The sequence below is a fragment of the Mastacembelus armatus genome, chromosome 14, assembly GCF_900324485.2.
Source record: "Mastacembelus armatus chromosome 14, fMasArm1.2, whole genome shotgun sequence".
Lineage (NCBI taxonomy): Eukaryota > Metazoa > Chordata > Actinopteri > Synbranchiformes > Mastacembelidae > Mastacembelus > Mastacembelus armatus.
Window position 1 is genome coordinate 3404488 of NC_046646.1, and position 21144 is coordinate 3425631.

Sequence of the window (21144 nt, forward strand, 5' to 3'; positions counted from 1 at the left end):
CTGGCTCTGCAGCACTGGAGTCTGGCTCCGCAGCGCTGGAGTCTGGCTCGGGTTCTGGCTCTGACCGGAACCGGTGACTGGGCCTCGGCATGAGCTCCTTCGCCCTGTTCCTGTCCAGCCAGACAGCCCGAGGGACGGAAACAGGCTGGACCTCGGCGTGGGTGGCGAAGGGACCGGGACTGGCTGGACAGGAACAGGAACAGGCTGGAGCTCGGCGTGACCGCCTTCACTGCAACTCCGAAGGACTGGAACTGGCCGGTCCTCAGCATGGGCACCTTTGCCACAACGCTGAAGGACTGGAACTGGCTGCACAGGAACTGCGAAGGGCGTGGGTGCCTTCGCCGGGACGCCGAGGGACTGGCAGTGGGGACTGGGTTTCGGCGTGGATGGGTTTCGGCGTGGACTGGGTTTCGGCGTGGGTGCCTTCGCCATGATGCCGAGGGACTGGAAGAGGCGGGACCTCGGTCGTTGAGGGACAGGAACTAGAAACTGAATTTCGGCGTGGGCATCTCCGCCGCAATCCCGAGGGACTGGGACTGGGACTGGCTGGGCCTCAGTGCGGACAACCTCGCTCCGCTGCCGATGGACTGGAACTGGTGTCTGGGTTTCGGCGTGCGTGCCTTCGCTGCAACGCCAAGGGACTGGAACAGGCTGGGCCTTGGCACGAACGACCACGCTCCGCCGCCGAGGTGCGGGAACTGGGACCTGGCGTGAAACCTCAGTGGGAACGGCCACGTCGGCGCACTGAGGTTCGGGTTGCTGGTGTGGAACCTCAGCGGGGATGGTGCATTATATTGCTGGAAGTACACTTGTAGTCATAAAGGGATGGACATGGTCAGTAACAAGACTCAGGTAGGCTGTGGTGTTTAAACAATGCTCAACTGGTACTAAGGGGCCCAAAGTGTGCCAAGAAAATATCCCCCACACCATTACACCACCACCACCAGTCTGAACCGCTGATACAAGACAGGATGGATCCATGCTTTCATGTTGCTTACACCAAATTCTGACACTACCATGTGAATGTCACAGCTGAAATCAGGACTCATCAGACCAGGCAATGTTTTTCCAATCCTCTATTGTCCAATTTTGGTGAGCCCCTGTGACTTGTAGCCTCAATTTCCTATTCTTAGCTGACAGGAGTGGCTCCAGGTGTGGTCTTCTGCTGCTGTAGCCCATTTTCTTCAAGGTTCGATGCGTTATGCTTACAGAGATAGCATTCTGCATATCTTGGTTGTAATGAGTGGTTATTTGAGTTACTATTGCCTTTCTATCATTTCAAACCAGTCTGCCCATTCTCCTCTGACATCAACAAGTTATTTTCATCCACACAACTCACTGGATATTTCCTCTTTTTCAGACCATTCTCTGTAAACCCCAGAGATGGTTGTGAATGAAAATCCCAGTAGATCAGCAGTTTCTGAAATATTCAGACCAGCCCAGCTGGCACCAACCATGCCACATTCAAAGTCACTTAAATCCCATTTCTTCCCCATTCTGATGCTCGATTTAAACTTCAGCAAGGTATCTTGATCATGTCTACATGCCTAAATGCATTGAGTTGCTGCCATGTGATTGGCTCATTAGCTATTTATGTTAATAAGCAATTGAACAGCTGTACCTAATAAATTGGGTGTATGTCTTATATAAAGATAAATGTAGACCTTCCAGGCAGATGCTGTCCAGAACAATCTGAAGTTGTCAATATTTTCAGCCCCATTTAATATTATCATTGTATATATACATGCAGACATGATGTTTCCCAATGTAAATTATTAGATCAAGCATAAAAAGCTTTGAAAAGGAGGAGAATCATGTTTACTGTTTTTGTGCTAAAAGCACTTGCTAAACCAAAGGTATACTGTCTTTCAGTCAGATTTTTTAATTTTAGTTAGTTGTTACTTCCTAAAGCTGCTCAACCACCCTCTCAATGCTTTTAATAGAGGATACTGGCAGCAGAGAGGCCAAACATCTGCAAGGAGTTCTCTGCCAATAAAGACGTGGATGAGCTACCAAAAATAAACGGACAGGTTAATTTTTACCATCACTCAGCAATTGAAAAAGGCTATGCGCTCATTCTTCCATTTATAGTGTGCTTGACAAAACAATAACAAACATGAAGAAGTGAGCTCAAAAGTCAGAGTTCATTCACACTTTTTTCACTGGGTGTGAAATAAACATGGGAGAATCACAATAATACCGCAAAATAGGCAATTGTTCATTTTATACTCTAATTTTGGGTAATAGAATAGAAGGCTGTGATGATCTGTGTTACTAAACACAGATCATGTACTGCAGTTCAGCCAGGGTTCCTTTTAAATACCTTATTTTCTAATAAAAGTGAAGTTTTTGGAAGTCTAATAAAGGTGTTTCATAACATTGTTTTTCTAAGTGTTTATTACAATACATGTAGTATTATATTGGTAATTTCAATATTTTGTCTATATGTTACCTTAAGTGCTTGCCATTTTTGATTTGAAAAGACTCAAGGGGTTTAAGGTCTCTGTAAGGCCTGTGTAAAACATGAAGTACTAACCTAGTGTTTGTTCATGGCAAAGTCATTGGCTTGAATTAATGTATTAAACTAATTTTCTCCATGTCTAACTGATGCAATGTAAAATACCATTTAGTAGCATCCATCCATCATCTATACCCACTTATTCCTTAACCAGGGTCACAGGGATCTGCTGGAGCCTATCCCAGCTCTCTTTGGGTGAAAGGCAGGGGTACACCCTGGACAGGTCACCAGTCCATCACAGGGCCTATTTAGTACCATCTCTCTTCATTTGTCTTCAGATTTGACCAACCTTTATGAAGACTTGTTATTTCAGGTGAGGTCTTTTGGTAGCCCTCAATTTGATGTAATTTTTCACTACTATTATTCACAGGAATGTGAAAAATCCTAGATGGGCAATAAAAACTGTGAGAATAAACGTGGCAAAGACATTTCAACAACATTTCAACAGCAGAAATGAAATCCATACATTGTCTTTATCAATTCAAATCGCAGACAGCCAACAACTGCCTAGTCAAAAGCAACATGTCGGTTTCTTTACTTTGAGCAGGTATTTCAGTTGATAAATCCGACAGAATAATTGTGAAGGAAAATGAACAGCATGTTGACAGTATGTTCAGGTATGTCTGAACAGCAGCAGCACCATGAGTAAGAAGTATCTTCTTCAAGGGCACTTGGACACGATAGATGTGAGTGGAAGCAAACATCTCACCCCAAGTTGAATGCTTCAGTGGACCAAAGTAAGATCTTCATAAGAAAAAGGCAACTGAATTAAAAACAAAAAAATATTTTTATTAACAGTTTAGAAAGACATTGCTTACATCATCATTCCTTTTTTTTGTTTCATTTTCTCAGTTCCCTGTTTGAATTATCGAGTGCTGCAACCACAAAAACACACACTGACCATACTCCAATTCCCCGAACCCCTTCCTGTTCTGGTGGGAAAAGTTGATGTACAAGATACGACTCTGCACCACAGGGCATGTCAAGGTAAACACTCAAGGTTGTACTGGCATCAGTAAACAAACTACTTCATGAGTGATTCTGGTTCATCCAGTTGGATCAGAAAGATGGGAAGGAGATATGTGAAGATACCATTTCCATTTTGCATTATAACTATTTGGCAACTTCATTTTAGAACTAGTCTTCAGTCTGCACATGCAAGAACACTTGAGCAGTGAATTACCAACACTAACTGTTATGTGTTGGCCCAAGCATGTGCTTCTTTTTCAAAGTAATCATTCAGCCAAAAATTATGGAGAAAAAAAAAAAATGCTGGTGATCAATACGAACTTCAGGACATGTGGAATATAAGTTGTTCACCAGTAAACAACTTCTAGCATATAGGTATACTAAAAATGCACATGACTTACACCACAGGACACACCTTCAGTAGTTCTAACAATAAAGCAGGTATATTTGGATGCACAGTAACATTTCAGGTCATGTATAATAACACCCCTCTTTTGCATCTTTTAGTGAAAATGATTCTTTGATTACACATCCAAATTTCAGTTTTGTCTTCTAAAAACCCTGTCAGCAATTCTGTATGATGTCCCATGTTGGACCGTGTTGCCCCATCAACAGTTGTGATGAAGAGATGTTCTGATTCACCAGACTTCGATGCAAACCAATGAACTTTAAGCATGAGAAACATCTGTTCAGTTTTATACATCAACATCAATTTGGGGTGGGAGCAAAAGATAAAACATATTCATGGACTATAAACCACCTTCACTGTCACCAACACCAGGCAGTGCACTCACTCAGTGGTCATGAAAGGTAAGAAGAGGCAGATGTTAGGACAAATACTAACCTCACAGTAACCTCCTCATGGCTGAGGAAGCAGTGCAGAGAGCAAAGCAGAAAATGAAGTGTGGCAGAATGACTAATCAGATTACAGCAGGAGTCCTGCTTGTCACACGTCCTGTATCTGCACTGGTGAGATCATTTGCTAAATGTGAAATGGTATTTTGCCTGTACTCTGTGTCTGTCACAGCAAAAACAGTCTTAGGAATTATTTTTGTTAATCCATAAAACACAGAACAGATTAACAGCACAAGAGATCCAGTCAGCTTGCCGCTGTTCAATAAACAGGGGCTGAAAAACAAAAGAAAACCCAAAAGAAAAAAAGAAAAAAAAAAAAAAGAGGGAAATATACAAGATCAATAAATATAGTTTCTTCTCAGTTCCAGCTGTTATAATTCATCCTCTATGTGGTTTTCAGGTTGGGTCTTCTCCATCGGACCTGAAAATTATGTGGGAAATGAGATGGGAAATTTAGTCTGTGTGGGATTACGTCAACTCTGTTCATTAATACAAGAAGCATATGCTCTGTATGTGCTCTCTCCAGTATGTAGCTGCAAGCCAATGTCTACCATTTTATTAGGGCACAAAAAGAAAGTTGCTGCTATGAACTTGTGACTGACATTTCAAAGGAATACTTACAGGAATACTGTAAGATTAATTGGAAGAATAAAAGAAGAACTTATGTCCTTTGAGAAAAGCATTTTTCTTAATCACCTTGTTAGTATTACAGACATACTGTACAAATGAATTTCATTCATTTTGATTTATTGTGATTTCTGAGCCTGTAGTCAGCAACTGGTAAGATAGACTGACCTGTAGTTGTTTCTTCTGTGGGCGGTGATTGGCTGTCAGTGTCCGTGTGGACAACACTGTCAGTGCTCTCCTCTGTGGGCGGGACAACAACTTGCTGCACTTCCTCTGGGTTTTCTGTTTGATTTAAAACAAAAACAGAAAAAAAAAAATATTAGAAGTTAGCCTCACTACACTAAATATCTAACTGCCAACGTGTTTGACCTACCACTCTCTGTGCCAGTGCTCTCCTCTGTGGGCGGGACAACAACTTGCTGCACTTCCTCTGGGTTTTCTGTTTGAATAAAAACAAAAACAGAAAAAAAAAAAATATTAGAAGTTAGCCTCACTACACTAAATATCTAACTGCCAACGTGTTTGACCTACCACTCTTTGTGCCAGTGCTCTCCTCTGTGGGAGAGACGACTTTCTCTTCAGCTGTGTTGTTAGCCTTGCTGCTCTTATCTGAGCTGGTACTGTTCTTGGCTTTGGCTTTAGCCTTGGGTTTAGCAAACTTGGCCTTATTGAGCAAGTAGTTAACCTCTCGATCCAACAGAGCCAGCTTGGACTCAATGTCTTTGGACAGCAGGACAGGCCGCTCTTTTGGAGTGCGCTTCTCCTGCTCTGATACCGTTTCATTCTTCCATGTCTGGAGCAGACAGGATGTTACACAGTAATGTCAGTTTATTCAATACAAACAATATAACTGAGTTTGTGAAAACAATAATCAAATCTCTTATGTGGCTCTGAATGGCATTCTCTAAAGTGTGGAAACAACTCTAATGTCAGTAATATTATAACATTTTGATCTTATTGGCTACAAACTTAAGAGAAATCCTGGATTATAAAATGGGGGCACAGAGTTTGCAGAATATGTGGTATTTACCAGGCAAGGAGGGTCTAAAGGAAAGCACCATTTATTTATATTATGGGATATGTATGATGCCTCATTTTGGAATTTGACTCTAAAACCTTAAGGAAACTAATAAATGAGTTGACAGTCATATATTGTAGTGGTTAGATTTATCAGTACATCGTTGCAACACATGAATTAACCACCTACCGTTGTTTCATTGATGACTTTCTCTAACATATTCAGTTCAACTTCTGTGAAGATCTGGTCATCCTCTGGAATCAGTTTGGCACTCCTTAAAAAGAAAGTCAATACCTTTACTCTACACCTCTAGATGTTTTTGTAGAGAGACCTGTGTTCATGGTGAACTGTGTCCACCTGTACAACACCTACATCTCACAGAGAACTACTCCTTGTCTTCCTTCAACAACACTGTTTCAGGGTAAGACAACCAGCTAGATGAAAATCTTTATTTCATGATCATGGCATTGATTGATAAAATCACTGGTGCCTGGGTAGGTACATGCTGAGCACTAGTCTGTTAAATCTATCAGCCTCACTTGTCTGCCTGTTGCCATTCACTGTGTAAATGGCCGATTTCTCAATGCAGCTGCTCTCACTTATATAATTTTGTGTTTCTGACTATAGAATGCATATAAAATAGTAACTTGTGTCTCAGAAACAGCAGTTATTTCTAAGCTGCTGCACTGTGGGGATTAAACCAATTACTTGATAACTGCAACAACGTCCAAACTTAAGCTTCATGTGGAATAAATCTGAGTCAACATCTTACTTTTGACACTCACTTCAGAAAGAAACTGGAGGTGTTGAGCATGCTGTCCAGAGCAGCCAAGCGATCTGGCCACTTGCGCCGCTCCTCCACCCTGAAAAACACATCTTTACATAGGCTCTTTAGCTGAGACAGCTTCTCTTTGAGCTGCTTGGTGGTGGCTGTGTAGCCATCCTCATCCATCCATTCTGATGCTTCACTCAGCTTGGCAGAAATCTGCTCCTTCTCCTCCTCAGACACCACCAGCTGGTAATCCTCCTGGTACAGCTTGTCCTGGAGAAAAATTACCGTATTTTCTGGATTATAAATCACACCAGAATATTAGTCACAACTAGAAAAAAAACCCCCAAAAAAACATATACGTTCCTGTGTATAAGTCACAAGAACATAGGCTAGGTATAACAACAAGCAGAATTGCATTACAATATTCACTAAACTCTTCAACCTCCATATCAAGTAAACAACTTTGCCAACTTTGGGGGGAAAATAAAACAGTGGTGTCATGATATGGTGTCATATCACTGTAACATTACATCCTATTTTCTTTCTTGCAGCTTACCTTGTGAGAACACTGATTGTATGTTTACATTAATGCAACATTTGCTAGGAATAATGGTAGCTCGTATTCCTATAAGACTTACCAGACGGCTTGCTTAAAGACAAGGAAGATAAAAATGTAAAAACTAAATTCCATTACTTACCTGTGTCTCAAAGATAAAAGCTTCCAGGCTGTTGAGGGTCTTCTCCCTTTCATGTTTGGCCAGGTCTCTGTCTGTCAAATCTTGCAGCCTGAAAAACAAAAAACAATAAAAGACTAATTTTAGCCAATACAGCAGACAACTAAACAACACAAAAGGAATGAAAATTGCTGCTTTACTTCTTTTTAGAGGATGTGATTTCATCAGATGTGGGGTCGAGGATGTCTCTGATGACTAATTCCACTGTGATGTCCTCAGAAATCTTGCTCTTTTTCTGAGGTTTTACCTTCTTCTCTGCATCTTTCTCTGGCTCAATGTTTTCTGATTTCTCCCCATCCTTTTCCTCCTTAAGTAGCAGAGATATGGTTACTTTCAAGATCAAATCTGGAGATTCTAGTTTCTCTTAAATATATATTTTCACCAAAGTGCTGTGCAGAATTTAGAATAATCACTCAGTCAGTCTATGAGATAGCTCTTACCTTCGTATCAGCCTTGCTGCCTGCCTCCTCTGTCTTTTCCTGGCCTTCGTCTTCAGCTGCACTTTTCTCTGAATCATCCTGCATCTCCTTGGTATCCTTGTCCTTCTGGGACTCATCTTTGTCATCCTGTCCAGACTCTGGAGGCGCTTCCTCTTCGTCCTGGACATGACAAATCAAAAGGAACAATGTTAGCTAATGTTGTTAGGGTAATGTTAGGGTAAGCATGGGTGAGATGTACTGCCTACTGCTAGTGGGAATATATTTTGCTTCATTAGTTAACTGTAAATGTTTCGCAAAAGCAGTTTTAGAAAATATAGCAATGTGTCCCTAATGTATCATATAGCCTTTACTGTAGTATGCTGCAGTTACCTGGATAGGCTCAGTCACATTGGGGGCAGGTTCTGAGGATCCTCCTCCAAACAAGGTGGAAATTGTGTTACCCAGTTCTGAAAGACAGCAAAGTGTTGGCCCCGATAGTTAGGGAAAAAAATATTTGATCCCACCATGTTTGCCCACTGACAAAGAAATAATCAGCTTATAATTTAAATGGTAGGTTTATTTGAACAGTGAGAGACAGAATAACAACAAAATAAAATCCAGAAAAACACATTTCAAAAAAGTTGAATTGACCACCACATTTAATGAGTTAAATAAGTATTTGATCCCCTATCAATCAGCAAGATTTCTGGCCCCAAAGTATCTTTTATACAGGTAATGAGCTGAGTTTAGGAGCACTGTTAAAGGCACCTGTCCACAGAAACAATCAATCAATCAGATTCCAAACTCTCCACCACGGCCAAGACCAAAGAGCTGTCTAAAGATGTCAGGGACAAGATTGTAGACCTACACAAGGCTGGAATGAGCTACAAGACCATCGCCAAGCCGATTGGTGAGAAGGTGACAAAATAACCGTAAATCTCCCTCGGTCTGGGGCTCCATGTAAGATCTCACCTCGTGTAGGTTCAATGATCATAAGAATAGTGAGAAATCAGCCCAGAACTACACGGGAGGATCTTGTCAATGATCTCAAGGCAGCGCGGACCATAGTCAACAAGAAAACAATTGGTAACACACTACACCGTGAAGGACTGAACTCCAGCAGTTCCTGCAAGGTCCCCTTGTTAAAAAATTGGGTTGTACACACCCATCTGAAGTTTGCCAATTAACATCTGAATGATTCAGAGGAGAACTGGGTGAAAGCTCAATTTCAGATGAGTCTGAAATCGAGCTCTTTGGCATCAACTCAACTTACCATGTTTGAAGGAGGAGGAATATTGCCTATGACCCCAAGAACACCATCCCCACCGTCAATCATGGAGGTGGAAACATTATGCTTTGGGGGTGTTTTTCTGCTAAGGGGACCGGAAAAATGCACTGCATCACAGGGACGATGGATGGGGCCATACCGTCAAATCTTGGGTGAGAACGTCCTTACCTCAGCCAGGGCATTGAAATACACCTTTTCGTATTGTGTGAATCAGGAGCATCTGATCTGCATCAGGAGCATCTGATAATCTTGTTGATTTTAGGTTTAAGTGTTATTCAATAATTAGTATTTGATCCAACTATTTATCTAGACTTTGTGTTGTATTGAATGAAGTATAAAGACCCAATTTCCACAAGACTACTAACAACATTTTTTGTTGCCTCATTTAAACGAGCCATCGGCCTCCCATCCCACCTGTGCACAGTTTGCAATGCACTGGAAACCAGATATATGAGCAAAGCAAATATTCAAATCTAGAAAATTCCAAAAATTCCAAAAAAAAACAGAGCATCCAGTGCCAATCTTCCAACACTGATCATATGTTCTGGATGGCTAAGCTTACAGATGTGCGCTTGTAAAACCTACTGGTTAATGTGGATTCCTCTTCTTTCTCCTCCACTATGGTTTCAAAGACAGACTCCACCTATGGACGAAAATTACAATAATGAGAAATTAACTTGATTAATTGGCACAAATGAGGAGCTTCTGAACAATGACAACGTTTCAAATTTTAAAATAAAATGTCTCCTAAGGACGTTGTGCAGGCTATTATTTGATAGGAGTGCACAAACCCTGAAATGTTTGTTTTTTGTTTTCATTAATCTACATTAGTTAAATACATTTTCTTGGAGTCAGTAGTTTTTGGCTTTATTACAATAAGATTGTTGACCACCACAGCAACCAGAACACATGCAGTCCAAATGCAAACTAATATGTCTTAGGCAACAGAAGGGAGTTTAACCCAGTTTAACTGACCCGATCCAGAAGAAGCAGTCCACTTTCATCCATGTTGAAATGGGCTTTGATGCCCTTAGACTCTGCATCTGCATGCTTCTGAAAGCTGCTGCCCACTCCAGACAGTTTGACTGTGGTCAGGTTCAGAGAGCCAAACACACTGCAACAGACCACCAATAAGGAGAGAGGCCATAAGGGCTTACATTCAAAAATATTTAATGAGGAAATGCAGTGATGGGTTAAAGGAACAACTAGGAAGCAATAACATATTTAGTCTTTGAAAGCTAAAAAAAAGTCCACTCAATTGTGATAATCTTAGTTTTCGTCTGGTTTCTTCTAGTTGACCTTTTATTACTGTCAGTTCAGAAATGTCATGAACAAGGTTGAGATGATTAATAACACTTTTGAAGAGCTTCAGGAAGGAAAAAGCACAAAAGCAAGCACCTGATGTCTTCCTGACTCAAGAAGCTGAGGTCACCATAGTTGATATCGAAAGCAAAGTCATCGTTGTAGCGGTTGAATGTAATGACCTTGCGCTGGGGGTAGGGTGCCATCCTCTGGAAGAGGACACGTTTGTTTTGTTTAAGGGTTTTTATCCCGTCTTCCTCAGTCTCACGGGTAAACTCAACCTGATGGAAATAAGTAACATGGTTAATGTTAAAAGAGTAGGAAGCCATATTGTTCACTGCTGCACTGTTGTAGGCCAACGTGCTCAAAAGTTTTTCAACAGAGCTTAAACAAGGGATACTAATTCAAAAACACAACACATACCCATTTTGATCAGGCATCTTCAGCTCCATAACTGGTATGAAACACAGATGACTGCAACCTTCAACACATCTATCATCAGATATGACCTGCACTCACCTGAATGGGGAAAACAGTTGCATCACGAACCAAGAAGGGTTTGACCTTGAAGGCCTTGCTAAGGGCAGCAGCCTGGTACACTGCACCCATGGCTGCTGCCTCATCTGCATTGATGTTCTTCCCCAGCTCCTCTCTGCAAATAAAAATACACAAATACAGCTACACATAGAAAAAGCCAAAATAATGTGGGACCAGTTATGGAAGAAGGTAGGTCTTTAACTTTCAAAACTGTAATTTTTTTCTGTTGAAGCACTTACTTCCTCACAGCTTTGAGAAGCACCTCCTGAACCTTGGGGACACGGGTGGAGCCCCCTACTAAAATCACCTGTTCAATTTCATCCTGTTGGCAGAAACGTAGGAACTTCAATTCACACAATATAAGCACCCATTAATTCTAATAAAAATGATTTTCCCCCACAGTAGTATCAGCCCACACCTTAGGAAGACATATGATCTTGTCTAGTATTACCAAATCAATTTTGCTTTTGTGGCACTTCTCACTTTGTCAGATTAAGTGCCCTGATAGATGTTTTCAGAGAAACCATGTGACATTTATTAGCAGAGCTAATCACACCCCAATTTACCACTAATTCCCTTTTCATATCCAATCAATTGTTACATATTTCATAATTTTGTTATTTTTAACACTGTTTACATATTTTTTCAAAAGGTTTTTGAGCAAAGGAAAGCCAACAAAAAAAGCACTATCAAAGAAAACCAGACATGTTTTCACATTTATGGAAATGGGAAAAATTTCTCTGAGGCCACCTTATATCACAATTTAATACCGTAATGTACTAGCAGGATTTATGACGTATCTAATCTGGAAACCAATTGTGGTCCCATATGAAACTAAGCGTGAGACCTCCAAAGAACATATACAGTAATGAAGAAGACATCTTGTGCCCAAGCACATTTTAAATTTTTTGCACAAATATAAACCTTTTTCAATAAGGACAAAGCAGAAGCAATTTTAATTTTTAACAATACAATCAAAGTAAACAGATTTTTGTAGGGAAAAAAAAAAAAAAAAAACCTGGGAAACTGACCAGTTTCATTTCTGCAGCAGTGAGCGCATCCTGCACTGGGCCAGGCACTCTCTCAAAAAGATCAGCACACAGCTTCTCAAACTCTGCCCTGGTTACCTTGGCTTTGAAGTCTATGTCATCCATCAAACCTTCCACCTGGAAAATTGCAATGAGACTTCATCCAAATGTTCGGATTATCACAATAAGGAACAGTTCATTTACAATTGGACTGAACTGCATTTTATTCACAGCTATTATGACGCTGCAGATGGTTCTGGCATATAACACTGCTGTAAAATGTAATTTTGCAAGATGACTAAAGATCACTGGACTCACCTGAGCCATGAAATCCACATTTGCACTGAGCACTGTTTTGAGTCTCTGAGCCTCTTTGAGAAGTTTGGCCATGGCCCGATGGTTCTCCCTTACATCTTTCTTGCTCTTCTTCTGCTCATTGAACAGTTTGGCCAGGTGGTCCCGGAGTCGCAGGTCCATTTCAAAGCCCCCCAACCCACGATCAAACCTATAACCACAATAAGTGACTAATCTGTTAATGTTTATGAAGCATTTCTGAAGAATAAGACTGTGGTTCTGTTTGGCTTTTCTGTTTATCAGCTAACAATCAAAGGGTATAATATACATTTGGTCTACTGAAATATACTTCAGGAAAATCATACACCCACATGAAGCATCACTAAAACGTGAATATTACCAGAAAACTTTAATAGCTCAGGTAGGATGGGACATCAAGGCTCCCACTCATCAACACAAAGAAAAAAAAAAAAAATTTCAAGCCACCTCATCTTGCTGTCATTAAAATCTGTGACTTACTGTTGTCACTCAGTCACTTTTATGCTGTCAGAAGATGTGCAATTGTGTTTATATTACCACACTACTTCCTGGTGGATGTTTACCATGCCCAAAACAATTGTTTCCTTCTGTCAGCTGGTGTGATACAGAGCATAATACTGCATAAAAATGGCTAATGTCACCAGTCCACAACCACCACACAATCATAAAAAAAATTAAGAGATCTTATTGTCCTCGGCATATAAACTTGACTGTCCTTTTTGTTTTTTAATAAAACACAAAATGATTTTAAAACTTTAAACTATTAGTAAGATTTAAATGCCTGAAAAATGTGGCTTTATTCTTTTCAGTGTGACAAATCAATCTCACGTTTTAAAACTTAACTGAATTTAACTATAGTATGAGGTGTGCCAAAGATGTAACAAACAATTGCTATGACAACTGGCGCTACCAGTTTTTGTTACCATTAGTGTACTGTGCCTCCATTAGTGCTCAATAAGGCATTGCCTTTACAGTATCCATCTGTATTGATGTCCAGTGGGACTAATCAAACTGTGAGATACAGTATGCTAACAGGTACAGTATGTGCAGAAAGGTTAACTGGGCTATTGATTTTTAGCACAGTGGATGGAGAAATGTGCTTTTAACATGCTGAGAGCAACATTTAGCTAGCTAAGTCAGTTAGCCACCTAGCTTATTCAATGCTAGGTGGAGCAGTTGCGCTGGAACCAAGGCATCCTCCTTATGGTATCCATCTCTATTGACGTCCAGTGGGACTAATCAAACCGTGTAGACTATCCCTGTTAGCTGATTGGCTTATATTAATAGAAGCTATATGACTGGTGGAGCAAAAAAAAAAAAAAGTTGCAGACAGTTGAAACACTTGAACAAAGAACGTTTGCAAAGCAAGTTTTAAAACTTGAGACTGATTTGTAACACTGAAAAGAATGAAGCTTTTTTACAGATATTCAAATTTTATCTTTCAGTTTTGAAACCAAAATTTTCACATTCAAAATGTATTTCCAAATATTCAAATCCTAGTTTTCAGTGTTGCTGATTCTGAACCTATTCTCACCCCACAGTCAGCTACCATGGCCTGCTACATGGCCTTACCAATACCTGCTCCTACACAAGTCTGGGACCGGCAGCGTTCTTGCACCAAAGCCAGTTGCAACAGCTTTTCACTGAGCCTCATTCTTGTCAGTCCTACAGCCAGCCTAGAATCAACGCTGAAATTTCTGCTTACCCACTGCCATATGTCTGGTAATTTAAGAGGAAGACTAGGGGCACAATATCAACAAACCTCATCAAGAAAGGTTGAGGAAAATTTTTTTAGATTGCTCTTGACAATCTGTTGCAACCAGATTGGTCAATTATTTAGGCTTTTAAATACTAATGGACCATCTAAAACTAGATGAAGCCATCCCTTTAGCTGTTGCAGACCTAGTGACAGCCAAGTTGGAGCAAGATGACAAAGAGAGAAGGCCACACAGAAACAACATGTCAGAAAGTTAGTACCACACATAGCCTCCTCCACGGCTTCCAAAGGTTCATTAGATAGACTGTTAAGTCAACAAGCAAGATAAAAGGCCAACCTAAAGGCTACTGGCCATAGAGTATCACTGAAGAGCAGTCATTCGAAAAGGCACAAATCATGTACTGAATAAAGACAAACCAGCATTGCTGCCAATGTGAAAGACCACATGAAGAAAGCCTGTAACATATGTTAAGGAAATAATCTACAGATCTTGCATGAGGTCAACACTAAGAACGTGAAGGAAGATGTTTGCCTGGTGTGCTAAGCCACTGAAACCGACCATTTAGATAAGCCCTGTGACTGCACCCATTTCCTTCTCAAGGTGATCCAAGTCCTCCTCTGAGCATGGAGACAAGACACTACACACTTATGCCTTCTTAAACAGCGATAATTTCATTGGTCCAAACGGAAGTCTGTTTCTATTGATGGAGGACTTTTGACAGGGTTGTACCGCTGCAAGTTCCATGTGTAAACAGAGCTTTAAACAAGCAGAGGAAATCTGCACGAACAATCAGATCCTTGTGTGACTGCAAAGTTTTGAGCGTGAACAGAGAAAAATTATGCTCTCAAACTACTGGTTGATGCTCGCAAATTTTGAAAGGATATTGGCACAGGCAAAAGGTTGTTATTACAGGTTCAACTGGCCACACTCATTAAAAATTTTAATTAGTGAAGTCTTTTGGAGTCATAAATCATTGATAAGCCTGGGATTTGGCAGGTGTGCTCTTTATTAAGAAATGGGATCCCTTTTAAAGTACCAACTGTAAACTGCTGAGATATCAAAATTAGGGGTACAAATACAGCCACACAAAGTAACAAGGCTGGCCTGGGGTGCAAGAACTTGGGTGTTTGTCGTCATTTTTGTATGAAGAGCACAATAATGACTTTACCTGACTGCTTCTACTCCAATATTTTTGAGAAGAGTGGGTTTTAAGTGTGGGCATAGAGGCTTAGGGACGATTCAGTCACAGCACAGTCTTCTTCACCTCTACTCCCTGTAACCTCACCGTTCTACTTGAGTCCCTCTCATTTACTCATGTTTTGATGAAACATTAAATAGACAGTCATGTTGTTGCCACATCTCAACAAGCTGCTCCTCCATCTCTGAAGTCCAACAGGTATGTACTACAGGTTTCGCGGTCGCCATTTCAAAATGTTCGTTACTTCCGTCTCCTCGTAGACTTGTTTCTTATTGACTATTGTGAAAGTACTGACGTAATCATAGCCGTCATTCCGTTTTAAAATCCTAAATATCAAACATGTTTGATATTAATCGGGGCAGCCCTGATTTTGTGCGAGCAGATCGGTAGGTCCAAGATTCGATCTGTCAACACCTCACATTACGAGATACTCTGTGCCGAACATCGTGACCGATCGAGGTGCTGAACAAGATTTTTGCTTCGATTCTCAGGAGGGGATAAAAATCCTGTAGTGTGACCCGGGCTTTGGACTGTAGTAGGTTAAATAATCAAGATTAACGTTTCAGATACAGCTGTGCTGTCTGCAGAAAAGTGTACACACAGCAAACACATTGTTGAAGTTCATATATGAAGTTACATGCAGATATAACAGTAACAGTGCTGTTAGTTTACAGAGCAGTACCTGTCAGTGGGTTTGCAGGTAATGTTAGTAGATAACCAGGTAGCTGCCCTGCTAACGAGCTAATGCTACTAAGGTAACTTTAACATACATCAGGATAACTGACACCAGTTAGTAGATGATTGGATGGACGTATTTGCTTGTACTTGTAAACCACACACAATTGCGAACTCAACTGTCAGTTTCCAGTTGTCATACGATGGGGTTTAATAAGGCAAGAAAGTAAAACAAATATGATTTATCTGGGCAACCTGGTGCTCTGACCAACACTCTAGGCTGAATATCCACCCCTCCCACCAACACCTATACAGTCCACCTGCATAAATAGCTATTCATTATTAAGACTCCACAACCCCGTAGTTTACAATATACAAGGTGTACACTTCTTGCATATTTTATGTTTCCATTACAGGTTTTTACTTATTTCCAAAGCTTTCTGAGAAAACAGGCCCTGGAGGCTGTATCATTAGACAGAATTACTGCTTTGCAGGAGCATTTTCAGTGGCAATGCCACTTCATGGATCAGTGGACTCACCCAACACCTCGAATCTGTAACTGTGGCTGGGTCCCAGACTCCTTGGTTTTGACAGTCTGATAAGTGACAATGGTGGCAGTAGTACTGCCCGAGCCCATATCATAAAACATCACATTCTGAAAGAGAACAAGATCAGGCGCTCAACAATTTTGTAGTTATGTAAAGCTGCTTTCAACAATATTGAGAATCCAAGTCACATCACATATTCTTCCAATACATGAATGGATTCAAGGACAAAGGTGAGATGAATCCATGTACTTACATTTTTATTGTCAATAAATAATAATTTAAAATAACCAACGACATGTAACCTGTGACTTTCCTAGTCTAAATGGTGGCCCCAGCTCCATGCCCACTGATTCCTACTGAAGTTAAATCTGGTAACAACCAGCCATGTCACCCAGTGCAACAGTGTGCCTCACTGATGTATTTTTAATGAAGCTCTGTAGCGCTAAGATATGAGATAAATCAGGATTTGGATATGCATGAACACAACTTGTTATTAGACTTAATGTCAGCATTTAGGTTAGTTTTAGGGTTTTGTTGACTGTAAGATATGTGAAGAATATCATCAATCTGATTCTTAGACAAATACATAATGAATGTGCACCTTAGCTGTGTTATCAATATCTTTCCTTCTGAAGACCCCATAGTTCAAAGCCACAGCTGTGTTGTCATTGATGAGCTGAAGGACCTTTAGACCCGCCATCTGTGCAGCCTGCAAGACAGCCCTGCGCTCAGCCTGATTGAAAAAAGCTGGGACGGTTATTACTGCATCTTTGATTGGTTGTTCTGTGAGTTGAAGAAATTAGGAAGAAAAACAAAAACTAAATTAATACACAAGACATATTTAAAAATGATATACAATAATGCATTTTCTTTCTCAAGCCAAATAACCTGCAAAGTCCTGAGCCAGTCCACGAGAATAATTTAGCACCATCCCAAGGAGCTCCTCTGGTGTGTACTGCATTTCTCTGGCAGAAAAAAAAAAAGCAGAATGCCAATGATGATAATTTTTGCAGATGGAACTGTGGCATTGATGTTTCCATGACAACTGCTATAGTACACCCAAAATACATACAGTATACATCATGATTGAAAAAAATCCCTTAAGATGAGTAATTGGGGGAGGGGGGTCCTAAAAACCTATACTGTGAGGCAGTGGTTCCAAAGGTGAGGGGCAAGGGACTATTGCAGGGGGAGTGTGAGGCATACTTCTGTACGAAGCCAAGGCAGCACCAGCAACTGGCAATTTTAACAGTTACTTATAGTAAACAACAGTTTTCATATGAAAAGAAACTCAACAGAAATGAGTCCAGACTGCCTACGCAACAGAAAAAATTCAGAGAGACCTTGAGTGATCAAGACACCTAACCACGAAAGAAGAGAAAAAATTAGCAACCATCACTCAGCTTACGTCACTTCAACGTTCCAACTAGTGGTGTGTAGAGACAGGTTTGTGAGACGGCTCCTAGCTAAACATAATGTTACAGTAGAGGATAGACCAACTAAGAGCACAGCTTCCAAAGCAAAGACAAGAAAATATGACAAGTCATGTATTGCCCTCGACTTCACCAGCACAACACTGGGTAATAAGGAGAAATCACAGTGTTGTATGTCTACAAAGACTACGTTAGCTTCTGACTTTTTGAAAATGAAGAAGGCACCATGTATTTTATTTGTTCAATAAGATGTTACAGTTGTGTATGAATTACAAATATATCCCAGGGGAGTTTGGAACTAAAAATGTGTACACGTGGGTGTTTGCTACAGAATATAAAATGTGATGGCACCAAACTATTCTTCATCTAAAAGAGGGCCCTACAGAAAAAGTTTGGGAATCACTTCTGTACAGCAACACAGCCTGATGTAGCATATTACTCTTTGCATGATGTAAAGACAAAATAACAACCATCCCTGTGAATCTCAGACAAAGATAATTTTACACATGAATGCACACAAATTAATGTATATCTGATGCATGGTGGGAAAATGAAATGTGTAGCAGGAGACAAACCAAGAAACTCACTCTGAATTTTTAAAGTAAACTGTTCCTCTCATTGGGTCCTTCTGCAACTGGTGCTCAAGGAAACGTTTTTGATAGAGCGCCACCTGGAGGTTATCATGCTTTTTGCCAAGAAGGATTTGGAGGTGTCTATAAACTGTTTTGGGATTTTTCACAGACTGAAATGTACAGAGTAAGTGAGCATTAATAGCACATAAAAATATCTGTGATATTTTCAGATTAATGTGAACATTCCAACTATGCATTGGCTATGAAACTGATACATTCTTCACAATAATCTCATATTTTATCAAACTGAATTTATGCAATCTAAGAGATCATACCACTCCTAGTGCACTGTCCCCAAAAAGTCTTTCATTTTCCTTGAGACATACAATGGCAGGCGTTTTCCTCCTCGACTCCCTGAAGAAGAAGAAACGTCTTAACTATGAAATGTAACTGCATGCTGTATTAATGTTGCTTGCTTTTGTACCTGGATTGTCTTCAATTAAGCATGCTCTTAGAAGAAACAAAACCTGATGTTGGAATTTCCCCATTACATTTCTTCTAACATCCAAAGTGCATGCACACACAGTACCTTGGTGAAAACAAACCCACAGTTATACTCACTTGTTTAGAACAATCTCCATTGGCACACCGGGTTTTACGATTGCCATTTTCATCCACTCACTACCCAGGTCAACTGACATGACAGCTACAGTCACTGCAAGCAAAGACACGTACTACATTAGTCTTGTGTAGCAGACACTTAAAACCTAAGGTACAGCAGAGTTACATTACCCATAGAGCTTATTAATCATTTAAAGCACTGATGAATAATATCTGTACATATATTCACAAGTATGGCAGTGTTGTAAACTATGCTGGAGCTAAGCCTGCCAATCACTCTTGATTAACAACACTGCTTACCACTACAATCACTACTTCAAAGTAGCAAAGTGTGCCTGGATGAGTTGATGGATCATATTACCTGTGTGAGAAGGCAACACTGTCAGAATAAGGCAAAAGAGAGCGATGGGCGCCAGCATCTTCACTCCCTTGTTGAGCTGTACAGATTAGCAAATTAAACATTTTTAGGAAAACAAAAACACTTTTCACACTTCCTTACCTCTCCTAAAGATTGAACTTTGTATTTAGCAGTCACATTGGACCTTCATCACACAATATTATCAACAGCAAATACTTTTTAATCTGCAGGTGCAGCTCCCATGCCGAGCAAGATGATCTCCCACCCGAAAAGTCAAACATGCTTTTTTTGCATCTACAACCAAGCTTGAATTCGTCAGCGGGATAGTTACATCATAGTCAGTCTTGATGTCCATTCACCACTTATATTTCCTGGTGGTTCTTTAGTGCTAATGTGGCTGTGATCAATTTAAAGCAGTTTGATGTACCACGAACAAGTACTGCCATGGTCTTTAGCCGTGGACATGCCCAGCACCTAATGAACCCCATCACAATCTCATGGATGTAGACAGTTTGTTTAATACCACTGTCAAGTTTTGGTCTTTGCTAAAGCTGTAATATTTAAAAGAAAACACTCTGTATTCAAAAACTAATGGTATGCGTTTAGTTACATTTTAGAGGTCCAAATGTATAGTGTGGCCTGATCTTAAAATCCAGATAAAGTAGCTACCTAAAAAGTGAACTTTAGTTGTATTTAAGGAAAAGAACAACAGACGTATAATCGCCTGACAGGCACACAATTCAAACTAAGCCCAAATCTTTTAGCTTCTGGGTGAACTAGCTAATCATAGCACACGTTGCTGATTTGCATTACACAGCAACATATACAATCACTATTCACTGTCATACCACTACCTGTTCATTGCAAACACACCTGGATGTGTACCATCTGTAGACCTATCTCGCTAGAAAAGCTAGCACTGTTAAACTGGACGAAATAGCACCAACACAAGTTGACAGCTAATGTTACTGTGAGCTAGCAGCACTGTCTGACAACCATCAATGAAGCATGATAGGTGCACTATCGTGTGGTGTCAACTTACCTTTTCCCAGGCGGCCACAAATCCAAGTATGAAGGGGCTATCAACAGAACCTGGTCTCTGAGCGGTTCTGAGATGAGCTTTCCACGATTTCCCGGTATTTGGAGCTTCGTTGTCGTGACGCTTGGTAGTTTTTGGTTCCCCTTATCACCGGCTTGCTCGCAGCATTCAGGCCCGGAACGCGGCGTCACCTCATTGGACCCGCTGAAGCCGCTTTAGGGAGAGGGACTCGCATCAAGTTGAGTACGACTGCACCTACTGTTTCCGGTTCGCTTTTCACAACAAAACTAGTAGTGGGCTAGCACGTGTTGTTACCGACTCGAAGTTACTTCGGCAGGTCGCGAAAAAAAAAATAGAGTATATATAAGCACGGGTGACAGTAACTATATAATGCATTTATAAGCCCAACTTGCCGCGAATAGTGTTCTCAAATTGAAACTTTATTGCCGACAGATAAACACATACACACACACATTAGGCAGTTATTCCACTATCTTGTATGCACAAACAATGCTGCTAATGGAAAGTCATTTTACATTTACAGTGAAAACATTTTTACAAGGCTTTATTTTCATGAATTAA

At 40.5% G+C, this 21144-nt stretch overlaps 1 protein-coding gene across 3 annotated transcripts; it reads right to left on the reverse strand.

Annotated features, from left to right (window-relative positions):
- Nucleotides 1–3286: 3286 nt before the first annotated feature.
- On the reverse strand, nt 3287–20762 carry hyou1 (hypoxia up-regulated 1). Of its 3 annotated transcripts, none has more exons than XM_026328857.1 (25): nt 20566–20762; nt 19527–19602; nt 19166–19259; nt 18880–18958; nt 18560–18714; nt 17428–17504; nt 17141–17322; nt 16531–16646; nt 12386–12572; nt 12071–12205; nt 11279–11361; nt 11022–11154; nt 10599–10783; nt 10176–10314; nt 9786–9843; nt 8303–8379; nt 7934–8092; nt 7634–7797; nt 7458–7545; nt 6773–7029; nt 6177–6261; nt 5501–5762; nt 5343–5408; nt 5138–5251; nt 3287–4763 (listed from the first exon to the last, which is right to left on the reverse strand). In XM_026328857.1, the coding sequence occupies exons 2-25, from the start codon at nt 19582–19584 to the stop codon at nt 4714–4716; spliced, it is 3003 nt and encodes a 1000-aa protein (XP_026184642.1). In that variant the 5' UTR covers nt 19585–19602; nt 20566–20762; the 3' UTR covers nt 3287–4713. The 3 variants fall into 3 exon arrangements, with proteins under 3 accessions (XP_026184642.1, XP_026184641.1, XP_026184643.1); XM_026328856.1 differs by having other exon boundaries at nt 7634–7800; XM_026328858.1 differs by lacking the exon at nt 5343–5408 and having other exon boundaries at nt 7634–7800.
- Nucleotides 20763–21144: the final 382 nt, after the last annotated feature.